At 39.3% G+C, this 14,188-nt stretch overlaps 1 protein-coding gene across 1 annotated transcript; it reads left to right on the forward strand.

Moving 5' to 3' along the window:
* Positions 1–9,719: 9,719 nt before the first annotated feature.
* LOC122659011 (calcium uniporter protein 3, mitochondrial-like) lies at positions 9,720–13,428 on the forward strand. Its single transcript, XM_043854175.1, has 3 exons — positions 9,720–10,296; positions 11,189–11,642; positions 13,355–13,428. The coding sequence occupies exons 1-3, from the start codon at positions 9,760–9,762 to the stop codon at positions 13,426–13,428; spliced, it is 1,065 nt and encodes a 354-aa protein (XP_043710110.1). The 5' UTR covers positions 9,720–9,759.
* Positions 13,429–14,188: the final 760 nt, after the last annotated feature.

The following is a 14,188-nucleotide window of genomic DNA, read 5'->3' on the forward strand; positions in this document are numbered from 1 at the left end:
TGTTAACACACAGACACGAGGAAGAGAGGCACTGTTTCAGCATAGATTGCTTATTCTTTTCCTTTCTCTTTTATATGTTCTATTTACCTAAAGAATTTTTTTTTTAATGAATTGGTGGGCTTATATGCTGACATTGTATCTTTCTCTTCCCTAATAAACATGAATAGAAATTTGTGCAAGTTTGTAATGTTTCTTTGTCCACATAAAAGTCCTTGATTCAAAGGGCATAATGAATTGCAGATGATTAGTAGTCGATTTCCTGAAACATTGGTCTACACAACTAAGGGTTGTAATTAGTTGTTTTTTTTTTTTTGGGGTGAATGGTTGTAATTAGTTAATTGTCAGTGGATAAATTATATTGTGTTATTTTCTTTTACAGGTTATATGCTTGTGCTACCTCTTTTGGCATGGAAACCTGTTGAACCTGAATTTTGGCTGTAATGAAAATGGGGCCAGAACAAGTAAAATTATCAACTTGGAGCCGGTGGAAGGATGTTGTCAGGATTGTCATCATATACTGGCTCGTTAATGGTTCAGGTGCTGATGATCTGATCTGCAAAGAGTGATGGAAGTCAGCCTTTCTGGCCACTCAGTGGAGTTGATAAAGAAAGATCACAAAAATTTAATGCCCATACTGTCAAGGACATGGTATCAGACTTCGTCTGGTTGGAACTTGGGCTCTCTGGCTGCAAATAAAGGGTAGGAAAATTGAAATATTTTAAAAAGGAAAATAGAACTTTCGTAATCATATGATTATATAGATATCTTAAACTCCTTATCAATTTTGGTAACTAATTTTTTTCAAATTGATACTTGAGAATGTTTGTGGTCAATTGTACAATCATTTCTGTACCACCATCATTCTGAACTGGCTTACAGATCTCTTCTCATTCAGCTAGTAGGATTGCTGCAGTTCCTAAGGTTGTTTGGAAGATTATATGGTACTCCAAGATCCTTTACCCCTTAAAGTGCAGGTCTTCATATGGAAGGCGTGCATAAATGCTATTGCTGTTATGGAGAATTTGCAAAAAAAGGAAACAAAATTGTTAAATTTGCCACTCTTGTGGAGTGTAGTAGAGGCTGTGCAACCACCATTCCTTGAGTACCCATTGGTGCAACAAGCTTGGTTCGCATTCTGTGTGGCTGTGAGGCCCTTTTTCAACCAAGACTGGAATTTTATGATTGGGTTAAGGGTGTGACCTCCAGAGAACGACAAAAATGGAACAACAATTTTTTTGCTGCACATGCTATGGTCCTTTGGGGCATTTGGAAGCACAGGAATGCCAAGGTTTATGGGAAACCCTCCCCACATTCCATCAGTGAATTATGTCTCTAAATCAAAGTCTTAAAGAAGAGTTGCAGTTGATCTCGCCTTTGCGGCCTCTCCTTCCGATTTTCCTATTGAATGCCACTCTCTTTATACCAATGTGGCCACCTCTTCTGAAACCAAGGCTATGTTGTTGAGATGTGTTTCTGTCAATGATCAAGATTAACTGGGTTGAGTTGCAACAAGTCACCTTTTTCCAACATCGGTTGTTACACTAGTGCGGTGGTCAATGAGGGCGAGCATAGGGGCATCAACATGAATGAGATTTTTTTATTTCATATGGTGGGATTATAAGTTTACGCACCCTGTGCCATGTCTGATGGCAAGCAAAGTTCTTTTGCTCTTTTTATTTATACTTTGTAATTATTGTTGGGAGGCATGTTTCACGCGACCAAGTTTGAGTTTGCTCGAGTGGCGTGGTTTTGTGATTGGCGATTGCCCTTTCCTCCCCTGCAACTCTGAGTTCTCATCTCAGATTTCTCTCTTTCCCTGACTGGCCTTCCACCAACAATGGAAGCTTATCTTCTTGACCGCCATAGCATATATGCCACGTGGCATGTCAGATAAGTCAGAATTTGTGAATAGATAGACACTAAGGTCCCCAGCCCACATCAAGTTTCAGCCCAAACAAGTTTGCCAAATAGTAGTCCCCTAGAAACACATCAAGCTCCACTTTCTTCCCAACTCAATAGTCTCTTCTGAATATCATTGAAAAGAACAAAAGCTCAGCAAAAATAGACTTCAGCTTTGGTATCCTCAACCGGAAAATTATCGCCCCCAGTAGTATTCGGGTGCTGTGTGCATCGTGCGGCGCAGCACCGCCCATGTGTGCACAGTGGGCCAGGAGTAGTGGGGGCGATAAAGGTCCATCCTCAACCATATCCTCAGCCCCCAATTTCTGATAGTAAAGTCTCTATGATTGGATTCCTGATGTCATCCATCCAAGTCAAAACAAAGGCCACACACTCAACATCAGACCACTCACTACTTTGCTTTTATCACTTCCTCTCACCTAGTGTGTTCTTCTCTTGGCTAATCAAACACAAATTGCTCACTGTAACTGGAGTTTTGGTCAAAGAAAGATTCATCTATTCAGATATGACATATAACATGAATCTTCAAGTCCCATCCAATAGCCACTATCTCTTAAAGCTCTACCTTTTCATGACCCTTTCCCCAAATCTTTGGATAATGGGCAATTAAACCCACATTATAAAATCAAAAGTGGATGGTCCTTTATAAAAAGTACTGCTTATTAGAGTGAGTTAAGATTTTTGGAATGAGACTCCTGCAACATTTGTGACAATTACTAAGGAAAAGAAGGGTGCCTATTCAAAGAGCAATTCCTTGATCTCTAACAATTTTAGTGATTAATGAAATTGGAGCCCAAATGAAACAAGTTGCATTATTGATCATATTATTGAATTGAACCATACTACACTTAGCAACTTTTGTTTTTGTTTTTGTTTTTTGACCAGCACTAGTTGTGATCTGTTGAAATCAATTTATTAGGGGTATGAGCATATGTAATCACTGTGAGGGTGGGCCTTGATGCAACGGTAAGATTGTTTCATTGTAACCAAGTGGTCACGGGTTTAAGTCTGGAAATAGTCTCTCTGCGAAAGTAGGGGTAAGACTGTGTATATTATGACCCTTTCTAGACCCCACAGTGGCGGGAGCCTCGTGCATTGGATACGTCCTTTTTTATCAGTCAAACCTTGCTTTTGGAAAGCAATGAGAAATTACATTAGGAATTGTCTTGTTCAAAAACAAAAGAACTGAAAAAGAAATAAACAAAGATTGAGACATCTGCAATATTATTAATTCAAACAAAAATACATCTGACAGAGACACCCAGTTTAGAGTTTATAGCAAAGGGCCCAATTATGGTCCAATTTTTAGGAAAAGCATAGGATGATGTCTTTACTCTTTCAGTCATTATCTATGGTGAAGGTTGTCAAAAGCATGGGAGAAAGGTAGTTAAGACATTAAAAGGTTGGTAATGTTAGTGATCAGATTCCTGCAACCTTGTGTGTGAAGTAAGATATTTCTTAGTGATTATTACCAAAAAAAAAAAAAAAAAAAAAGGATCATTCTTAGTGATGACTTAGTCCAGTGACAGATGACAACACCCACCAGGCCACCCCTTGTCGTGACTTGTTTGCTTCTTGTCTTCCTTGCCATGCTCTCAGTTGAAACTTCTTTGTCCTCCATCTTTAATTTTCTCATGTTGCATAGTGGCGTGTCCTATTTGATGTTTGAGTGCAAATGCGAGTGGATATCTTGTTATTAGTGAAGCTTGATCTCTGTCTAATGTAGGAAGTATAGTTCACTTTGTCATGACTTATTTGCGATCCACTCATCAGAGAGTGGGTCAGTCGATTAGGAAGCAAGAAACCCAACCCAAGTTTTTGGTAGTCGTTTATATTGAGGGCCAGTTTTATATTTTTTGGGATTAGGGTTTCTCTATATTGTATTACGTCAAAACAGAATATATAGGAGTGATCTCGTAAAGACGCGGGTGTGTTAGGGTTTTGTAATTTCTTCATCAGAATAGTGGAAACTCTGATTTATCACTTGACCGTGGATGTTATCCATCTTAAGAGACTCTTTTGTGACTTTCAATTAATCTACAAAACAAGAATAAAGCGTGGTTCTCTTCGTTAAGCACTCTTTTCAATTAAAGAAACTATGTGATTTCCTAATGCATCCTTAGACTGTACCATTCAATAATCCATCCCGCACGAAACTCATATGAAACAACAACAACAACAACAACAAATCAGCTTTATTCCGACTAAATGGGATTGGCTACATGGACCCTTACAAATTAAGCCATACATGAAAGAAGTCCTAAATTTGATTTAATCCCAAGGGTTTAAGGATCCTTTCATTTTAGGTTTGCTTTTTGCCTCAATTTGATCAACTTTGTCAACTACATAGGAGTTACTTTCAAGTTTCACCTCTAATCAAACCCTTATATTCTGATCTCATGTTATTTCATATATAGGCCAGATTCAATATTGATGTGGCAATATTCTAGTGATGGTTTCGTGAACTACTAGAAGGCTATATGGTGTATCCAAGTGCTAAGCATATATATATCCTTTTCATTCCTATACAATTGGGAGTGGTTTCTCTCCTTGATGTTGATCTAATAATTTCTCATGATTCATGTAGAATTAATCATAGAGTACCAATTAGTGTCTGTTGCTTCTTTTCCTTATTTGTCTTGTCCATCTTTTCCAAATCAATGGCCTTTAGGGTTTTCTTCTTCTTCTTTTGCATGTTTTGATATGTTGGGATTTATAGATTAGGGTTAAGTAGCTAGCTTGGTTTAATTAATAAAATAGATTTGAGGTAGTTGGGTTAGCTGCTTCCAATGTGGATCCCAATTTCGTCATTAATAATGTTCTTCTCCACTTAATACATTGATAGGTTATGTCACACATATTAGGATTGCACTAAGAAGCTCTCTGCCTATAATATTACATATATCCCACTATGGATAATACTAGTTGAGTAAGTAAGGTATATCTCATCTTGCCTAGCCATTTGAGATGTGTAATGGCTTCAAACGTATAAATTTACATGGAACCTATAGGCACAAAGTTGGAACCTAAAACCTTTGTGTGATGTCACTTACAAAGTTAAAAGAACTTAAAAAGCTAATCTATTAGGTGCATTTCACACTAAGATGAGAGTGAAGGTCTCACCCTTCGTCACCAAATCATCCACCAAACTTGGCAAGCTATAGCTAGTGGCTTAAGTGAAACTTGTCCGGAAAGTTTGCTTTTATAGCCGTTCGGTCGGCAGTCGTCATTAGATCAGGCTTCTTTTTTTATTTATTTATTTATTTTTGGGGGGGGGGGGGGGTGGGTGACCTGGGGAGGGAGTAAGGTACCAGCCAGGAGACTCGAACTCGAGACCTCCTAGTGAGCATGGGCATGAAGCACACCATGGCTCACCAACTGAGCTAAGCAGTTGTTGGTCATTAGATCAGGCTTCCTTGCTGCTTAATTTAGTGTTAAAAAGCTCTAAGCACATCATAGTGAAGGCTTAGGCAGGATGTTCACCTCACAAATATGGAGTGAGGTTTGGTGAATCATTAAAAAGAATAATGTAATTAGGCTAGTAATTAAACACCTCAATGTAGAGAATTAAGAATAAAAAACTAGACAAAAAAGAATGAAAATCGTAAACAAACAATCACATAATGCACACAAGGATATGATTTATGTCGTTTGTCTTCTCTCTTAGATTACACGGGAAAAAACCCTTGTTCTCAAAATACCCATATAGCAACCGATGGAATACAAAACATCGTCCAACACAACAAACAATCACATAATGCACACAAGGATATGATTTATGTGTCGTTCGTTTTCACACCTCTCTCAGATTACTTACAAAAAAAAAAAAAAACCCTTGTTACCCTATATAAGTAATTTACCATGTTATGTATGTCTCGAATTCTTGGACCCGTTTCGAAGAATGACCTACTCCGACATTTTTGGTGGCAACCCAAATGGAACTTTTTCTGAGATCTATGATAGTAGCAGAGGGCTTGGCATGGGCCGATAGGTTCGACCCGACCCGCTCCGATGGATCGACCCAGATCCGATGGAGGAGTATTTATGTTCTTTGCCCGCTTTATTGTAAAGATGAGTGAGATTTGGGGTTTTTCGTTTAGGATTTCAGGGAGAGGGCAGCAACGCCGATTTGGGTGTTCTTGAGAGATCTCCATGGTAATTTTTCTCTGATTTGCATAGTGAATCATCTTTACCTTCGTCCGTGGATATAGCACATCATACTGGTGTGTGAACCACGTTAAATCTCTGTGTCATCTTGCTTTGTTTTTGTTTTCTTTCTGAGTTTTGGCTGATGTTTGCTCTAACGTACCATAATACCCATATAGCGACCGACAGAATCCAAAACTTCGTACCCCAACACTTAACTACCCATTGCATCTCAGTGATCCTCTGCCACCTCCAGGGAGGAGGAGACACAGTCCATGGCAATACAGTGATGAGTGAAACTCAATAAGAATCCAAAATCATTAGATCAAATTAAAAGAATCCATGAATGATTCACAAGATTCTAAAAAGCAATCCAACTTAGAATATCTATTAAAGAAAGAGGATGATAATGTCCTACGTCAGGAATCCTTTAAGCAGACAGAGAGAGCCCACAACTTCTGGAATGGATCTTTTGCTGATGGTATCTTTGTCCATAGCCCTGAAAGCAACCCCATGTAGTACGTGTACTTCTATATCTGGTTGGTGTTGCGGACAAAGTGGTCATGACGTAGTTGAGGATTCATGAAAGACATTAGAATTCGAAAGCATGCATCAAACGAGGATTTTTTTCCATTCCATCAAAAAGCGGATTTTTATCCTCTCAAATGCCGTGCACTGCCCAAGGCACCAGAGTTGAGAATCTAAACCTAAAAACATGGGCAATGGCATCTTTTTAATATGGACAGTGTTGGGGTGGACGATTGAGTTCTCAAATATGGTGAACCACACTTAAGAGGATAAAAATCCATGTAAATGTGGAATCCAATTTTCTCTAATACTAATGGGTGCAATTTGTTGTCACCAAATTGGTGAATTAAGAAGTTGTAACTATTTTTTTAATTGTCCTTTTGTCTTATTATCAAAAGTTATAATGCAATGTTTAATGTAGAGATTAAAAAATATATATTTAAAAAAATTGAAAGTTATTTAATGTAATATTTAATAAATATTTATGTAAAATAACATGATTTGCATTAATTGAAAAAAATGTTATCTTAAAAAGAAAAAAATGTAAGTTGCCACATTTCTTAGTTTACCATTTTGGTTATAATAAGATTTTCCCTACAGTATTAAAAGAAAAAAAAAATTAGGGATTAAGTAAAACTCGTTGGTTTACGAGATCATGATGATGGGGCATTTTGGAGACAGTCAAAAAGTTTGAAAGCATTTTGGATACTTCATACTCTAGACCACGCATCGGAGAACTTTTTGACATTAAGGGGATCTAGTGATAACCCAACCTTGAGGAATTTCCAGAGAAGAAGAGCATTGTAAGGGAATCCAAAGTCCAGAATGAGATATAGCACAACCAGTTAATTTGTCGCTGAGATAAACAAATTGTTGATAGAGTTTCTTAAGGAAGAAGGTTTCTCATTGGATCGAACTAAGTTGGTAGATTTATCCATATTATTCTATTGGGAAAGAGAATGCCACCCAATCATGCAACGCACATTGGCCCTATGTCCTGATGATACAAGGGCACACGAAATGATCGTCACACCCCCCCAACCTCGGAAATGAATAGGGGTGCACGGTTATTTTGCACGCCCCTATCAGGAGGCAGGGGTGGCACTGTGGCATGTCTCGCGTGACCAGGTGGCGTTCTCCTCCGATCCTAGATTTATTGAAGATGATGGTGCATGGTCCATCTTGCACCCAAATTATGAAATATCCTATCTCTACAAACAAATAAGGGAAAAATATCCATTCATGAAAAATGAAAACCAATCTATAATGGCTAATTTTAGCAAACTACTTTCTTTGAAGTAATTCTTCGCACCAATGAGAGGGCGGAGGACCGATCTGTTCAATAAGAAATAAACATTATGTGGCGGGAGATAGAATGTTAATATAGGTCTTATAATGCCTCATTATGTGAGAAAGCATGAGAAGAAATCCCCACTCCAATGGTGTGGTTATCTTTTTTCCAAAATAATACTAACAATATAGTCACACCTTACAACTATTAGAAATGGAGAAAATTTTCCTTTGGCCTTGCATGTGCATAGGAGCCACACTCCAACAAAGAACTCTTTCCCATTAGTAATATTTTCACAATTTTTTTTTTTTTTTTGGGCGGGGGGGTGGGTGGAAGGGGGGAGAGTAACCAACCGGCATTGTTGAATTAAGTGTTAAATTTAACAAATTGTAATGAAACATCCTATTTTGAGGCGTTCACACACACCGGCGGGGCAGGGTGTGGGTTGCTTAAATTTTTTTAGGGAAAAAGTTCTCTGTTCGGGAGTGTGGCCTACGCCAGCACTCTCATGAGTCTATCTCTCTCCTTCTTATGTGAAAAGACATCTCTGCCCCCTTGTTTGAAGGAGGAGAGAGATAAACACATGGGAGTGCTGGTGTAGGCCACACTCCCGTACAGAAAACTGCTTCCCATTTTTTTATTATTGAATTTATTTTTGTGAACAAGCGTCCAACGCACTTGGTTCTTACTAAAAGAAAGCAAAAAAAAAAGTAACGCATTTGGTAGCATGTTATGTCTAGAAGTCCATTACTATCAGGAGGTCTTGGATTCAAACCTCTTGGTTCATGCCCTTACTTTTTCGTCTCGCAACTCGCAAGGTACTGGGGCAGCATAAACTTCAGTGCATGCATACGTGTCGGCTTAGTATTGCAATGGGTGGACGTCATGGTTTTAGTGCACGGTATCGAAACGGGTATCGATAACATGTAAAACCGATACGGTATCGGCCTGGATCTGCTATATCGGATAAGAATACCCTTAAATTTCCTTTAAAAATGAGTTTTTTTGACCATTTTACCCCTGATCCGTATCATGCTACCGATATAGTATCGGCACAATGTCGATATCGATAACTCCGATACGTATCACCCAATGATACGATACCGATACTTAAAACCATGGTGGACGTGTAGACTGTAAAAGGCCGTGGAACTGTAGGTACCCTAAATTAAAGGCAAATCAGAGGGGACGCCGCGACGCGTCCACGCCATTCACCCTATCCAGATCCCAGATAGTTGCAACCTTATCTTTCAAGAGCTTAACACAATTTATCCAAAAAAAACAAAGAGCTTAACACCAATTTTTTAGGACCTTCGACTTATTAATTAAATTTAGGGTGATAGAACGCTACCTCCTACCCGGTCAATAATGAAGGTTTTACAGATGAAAATTACCCATTATAAACGTAAAACTCTATAACAAACTCTTTTTTATTTTATTTTTGAGAAAAGGAAAAAGAACGCTACTCCATCGCGTGTCTGGGTGTGTACCTACGCTCAGACACAGCCGAGTGCAAGATGACTGCCCTACCCCTTGAAGGGATAGGGGTGTGCTAGTCACTTTAAGTTGGCTGTGTCTGGAAAAGATATACGCACGACCGGGTGGTGTTCCTTTTCCCATAATATCCTCCGATTCTTGCGTATGTGGTTTCCTAACTCCATACGGACGGATTAGAACAAAAACCACTAATAACTGAACTGGACGATGCAAGGGTATTTTCGTCTCAACATCCATCAAAAGAGTCTCTCACACGATCACACTTTCAGACCCCTTTTATTGGGGCTATATATATGAACGCAACTCCTCGGTCATTTGATGTGCAATTCAATTGTTTCTCTTCTTCTTTTTGACCTTTTGCGTTCTTCTGTTCAACAATGGCGCTCCGTAGAACCCTAGCACAACGTCTCTACAAAGTAACCAAAATCTCAACCCCAAGCAATACCCTATCACATTCTCCTTTTTCTTCTCCGTCATCTGAACAACCTTTAATCCCTCCCGATCCTGCTAAGGATGGATTTTTCCGGAGATTTATTCATAAGAGAACGATTATCCAGTCCCTGCCTCTTGGTGAGAAGTTGAAGGAGATCCTAAATGGGATGAACTCTAGCGGAGGAGATCGTCTCCGATTGGATGGATTGAATCCTCCTCCGGCGACGACATCAGCAGTTACTCCCAAACAAATTTCAATTTCAGTTGAGGACACGACAAATTTGTTGAGGCTATTGCGGTTGAAGATGTTGAGAACGAAATTGAGAAGCATTCCAAAAAACTGCATCTCATATTCAAATTTTGTTCATATCTGCTCCGACGGTTGCTCAAGTCCCGATCAAGGATTGGAGTACGCGAAGACGTTGGAGGAATCCGGAGCCGTCATTGTCTTTGGAAATATTGTGTTCCTCCGGCCCGATCAGGTAAATACATTTTTTTTTCCTAAATCCTACCAAAAATTTTTATCATTTTTTTTTTGGTAGAATAAAAACCGTCAGTTCCATTAAATATTGAAACGGGAGATCAATTTGGATCTTCTGCTGCCGCCGGACTGAGTAGCACACTATCAGGCGGCACATAGGCAGAGACACCATGACCGTCCTACCCGAATAACACACACATAAGACAGTCAAGCGATACATAGGCAAGGACGCAATGACAGCCCTGTCCCACTAGCACACAGGCAGGACGGTCAGGAGGCAATAGAGGATCAAAATCCGTTAGATAAAGTCTATACTAGAAAGAAACCTAAGAAGGAAGATGGAATCCATTCTATGGAGGTCCCACAGGATAGATTCTATCTGAATAATTGTGAGCCGCTCTCGTTCATTTATGAATCGGACTCAACCAAAGCATGCGTGACACGTAATGAATGAATTCAATTTTCAAGATTTCTAATATTTTTGTTGCCTTTATGTCCTTTTCTTTGAAACTTGAAAGTACCGGAATCTGATATTATTTTCTATTTTTTTTGTCATGTTTCTTTTTGAACAGGAAACCAATCTTGAGCCATCTCGGCCAGATCCAAACAACCGTGTAACCCTAGGATATGAAAAGACCAAACTACCCTTAACTTTTTCTTTTTCCAAACGATCATCCCCATTTCACTCACATCAGGGAAAAAAAACACCAAATAACCATCGTTATAGGGAGAGTTGAGAGAGATAATGTGCTTTAAATTTGGTTGGTTTTGTTTTGGCCTTATTAGTTAAATAGCCTTTAGTGATGTAGTGTAAGAAGTAAATGCTGTGGCTTCTGGCCGCTAGAGAGAGTTACCCAAACGTTCCCCGGTTTTTGTTGTGAATATTACAGGTAGTAGCAAAAGTGGAGGAGGCCATAATTTCTCTATCAATGGACGATCTCAGAAGAGAAGAACTAGAACAGATGGAAAAGGAGAAAATTGCAATAGGCCAAAAAGCAAGAGAAGAACTAGAAGAGATGGAAAAGGAGAAAATTGAAATCGACCAAAAAGCAAATGACTTGGTTGGAAGGGAGATATGTATTGTGCTGGGCTTCGTTGTAATGCAAATCGCGGCATCCATGAGGCTCACCTTTTGGGAGTTATCTTGGGATGTGATGGAGCCAATCTGTTTCCATGTGACGGCCATTTACTTTTTGGCGCGTTTAACCTTCTTCTTCAGGACATCCAAGGAACCTTCTTTCCAACGGTTCTACGAGACCCGATTTTTGGCCAAGCAGAAGCGGCTGATGAAGAATAAGAAGTTCGACATCAAAAGATTTGACGAGCTCCGCAGAGGCTGTTCATCCTTGAATCACTGAAAAAACTTTCCACCAATTTTTTATTTTAAACTGTTATAATTAATATGTGGTTTTCTTGTGTAAATTGTGTAAGTAGGTAGATCCCCTATACAGATCAAAAATAATTTCATTAATGTCTCCTGAAAACTCTTATGATAGGATGAGAGAAGTGAAATGGAATTCCTTCAAAATTGTTGTGTATGTAATGTATTCTTTGAATGAATTATTAAGTTAGACTTTGCATTCTTTTGAGCCCATAAAAACAATCTAGAATGTATACCAAACACAACTGTTTTTATCATCTTAGAAGACCTAGAATGTATTCTAAGAATGTGTAGTCCGGATCAGGATCGTCTCTAGGGAGCGGGGAATGCCCAGGGCGCTGCCAGCCGTTGGGTTGTGCCGCACACGTCCCTAGGTGTGCATCAAGATGTGTGCGGCATAGCTCAACCGCTGAATGACCCCTAGCAGCATTCTGGGCACACGCCTCTCTGGAGACGAGTTAAATTCGTGTAGCCAGATGGTGGATGAACTCTACTCTATTGGTGGAGAGAAACTTGGTGTAAAAAAATTCTCGAAAAAAAAAGGAAAAAAGAAGATGGCTTCGCACTTCCCACGCACCCATCATGGGAATCTTTTCCATAAAATTCCTTCAATATGTCATGTTAAAGGGATTTTGGTATTGATATCCATATAAAGTGTCAAATAATTTGGAACAGTTTTTTGTCCTTTTAAAATAGGGAGGATCAAGAATGACACATATGTGGGTTTATTAAGAATTTTGACACCTACTTCGAATTATCCGTTGCGTTATTCTCAAAAGTTCTCTAACATCGGAGAATAAAAAGATTTTAAAAAATAATTTGAAAGCGATTTATTGTTATTATGTAAATTTTTTACGTATATATATATATATATATATGTGAAATGACACTATTATTATTACAAAGACAAAAATAAAATTACAAATTATTTAATTCCTTTGAGGTATCAATAAAAAAATATCTTAATATAATTTTATTTTAATTTTGCCCTCTTCAACCTCAAAACTCTTTTTCATCCTTTTCCCCCAAAGCCCCTTTTTCGTTTCTTCATCTTCCTCTTCTTTGTTCTTCCTAGCACGCCTCACCCCTGCAACGTCGCCCGTCTGCGTTTTAGGGTTTTTATTCCTTTCCTGAGGGGGTGGGCACTGGTCAATCTCCATTGATTCCGATTGGAATCAGTCGATTTTTGTTGGGCATTGATCAGTAAGGGATGCACAATTTTACCACTTCACTGCAATTGTAGTTGCAGGAATGGGTTTCTTCACAGATGCCTATGATTTGTTCCTGCATCTCTCTTGTCTCCAAGTTGCTTGGTCGCATCTATTACACTAAAGAAGGAGCAGAAAATTCAGGCATGTTGCCCCCAAATGTATCAGCCGCAATCAATGGTGTTGCTCTGTGCGGCACACTTGCAGGTCAGCTCTTCTTTGGCTGTTTCGGCGACAAGATGGGTCGCAAGCGTGTCTATGGTATAACCGTTCTCATGGTCCTCTGCTCCATCTGCTCTGGACTCGCCTTCAGCCAAACCCCAACTTATGCTCTCTCCTTGCCCTTTCCCTGCTGCCAACGCAACCCATCTCACCGCCCCCAGTCATGCTCTTTCCATATTTCAGAATTCGATTCAAAACAGAGAAAAAGAAATCAGGTTGGAATTAGGGTTTGCTTGTGGTCCTGTTCATTTCGTCTGCAACTCCTGGGTTCAATCTAAGAAGTATCATTCAGGAAATAGAATATTCTTCTCTAATACGGTAATTTTCCGTCACCGGCAGGATCGATGGTAGTAAAATTCTCACTAGTTTTCGTATCTAATTAAAGATTCAAGGTCAATTGGTCAATGGGAAAACCAATTGGTTCTTCGGTTTTGTATTGGCAGGCAGTCTGCCATTAAATCCAGAGAGCTTGCAATTCAAAGCCATCTAGTGAAAACCCACCGACATATTTTCACGAAAATCTTTGGAAGTTTGAGTGAAACCCTAGTAATTGCCAAAAAGCTCATCGAAAACCCAAGAAGTAAAAGACTGCATAAAATAACTGGATCATTCAGCAACCCAGACGAAAATATTTCATCAGATATGAGAGTACAAAGTTCTAGGTTTTCCTTGTGGTTTCTTGTGAACTCCTCACTCTCTATCTCGCATTAAAAAGAAAATTCACAAAAAACGAAACCTGCTTCTAGCATTGATAAAGCACACTCGAGAGGAATCCTGACAAAAAAATAAAAATGGCGATGGATGGATCACAGTTGGTAGTTTGAGCAGCTTGGTGTAGAGTCAGTAATCCAATAGAGGAAGAGAAAAATGGATTCCCTACTGCATTTGTCTGTTCTTGCCTTCGTGGTTCTTTCTTCTCCACCCTCTGCATTTGTAAATGCCTTCTTGGTTCTTTCATGAGGGCGGCGGTGGTAGATACAGCCATGGTGGCGGCGATGGTGATGGATACAGCCGTGGTGGTGACCGTGGGTACAAAAGAAGAAAGAAGAGAAAAGAACAAGAAAGTAGAAAGAAGTGAGGTT

Source organism: Telopea speciosissima, chromosome 4 (assembly GCF_018873765.1).
Source record: "Telopea speciosissima isolate NSW1024214 ecotype Mountain lineage chromosome 4, Tspe_v1, whole genome shotgun sequence".
Classification (NCBI taxonomy): domain Eukaryota; kingdom Viridiplantae; phylum Streptophyta; class Magnoliopsida; order Proteales; family Proteaceae; genus Telopea; species Telopea speciosissima.

Coding starts and splice junctions, on each gene's coding strand:
- LOC122659011 (XM_043854175.1), top strand. CDS start 9,760: ATGGCGCTCCGTAGAACCCTAGCACAACGTCTCTACAAAGTAACCAAA. Junction 10,297..11,188: donor TGTTCCTCCGGCCCGATCAG/GTAAATACATTT, acceptor ATATTACAGGTA/GTAGCAAAAGTGGAGGAGGC. Junction 11,643..13,354: donor CCGCAGAGGCTGTTCATCCT/TGAATCACTGAA, acceptor TGGTCCTGTTCA/TTTCGTCTGCAACTCCTGGG.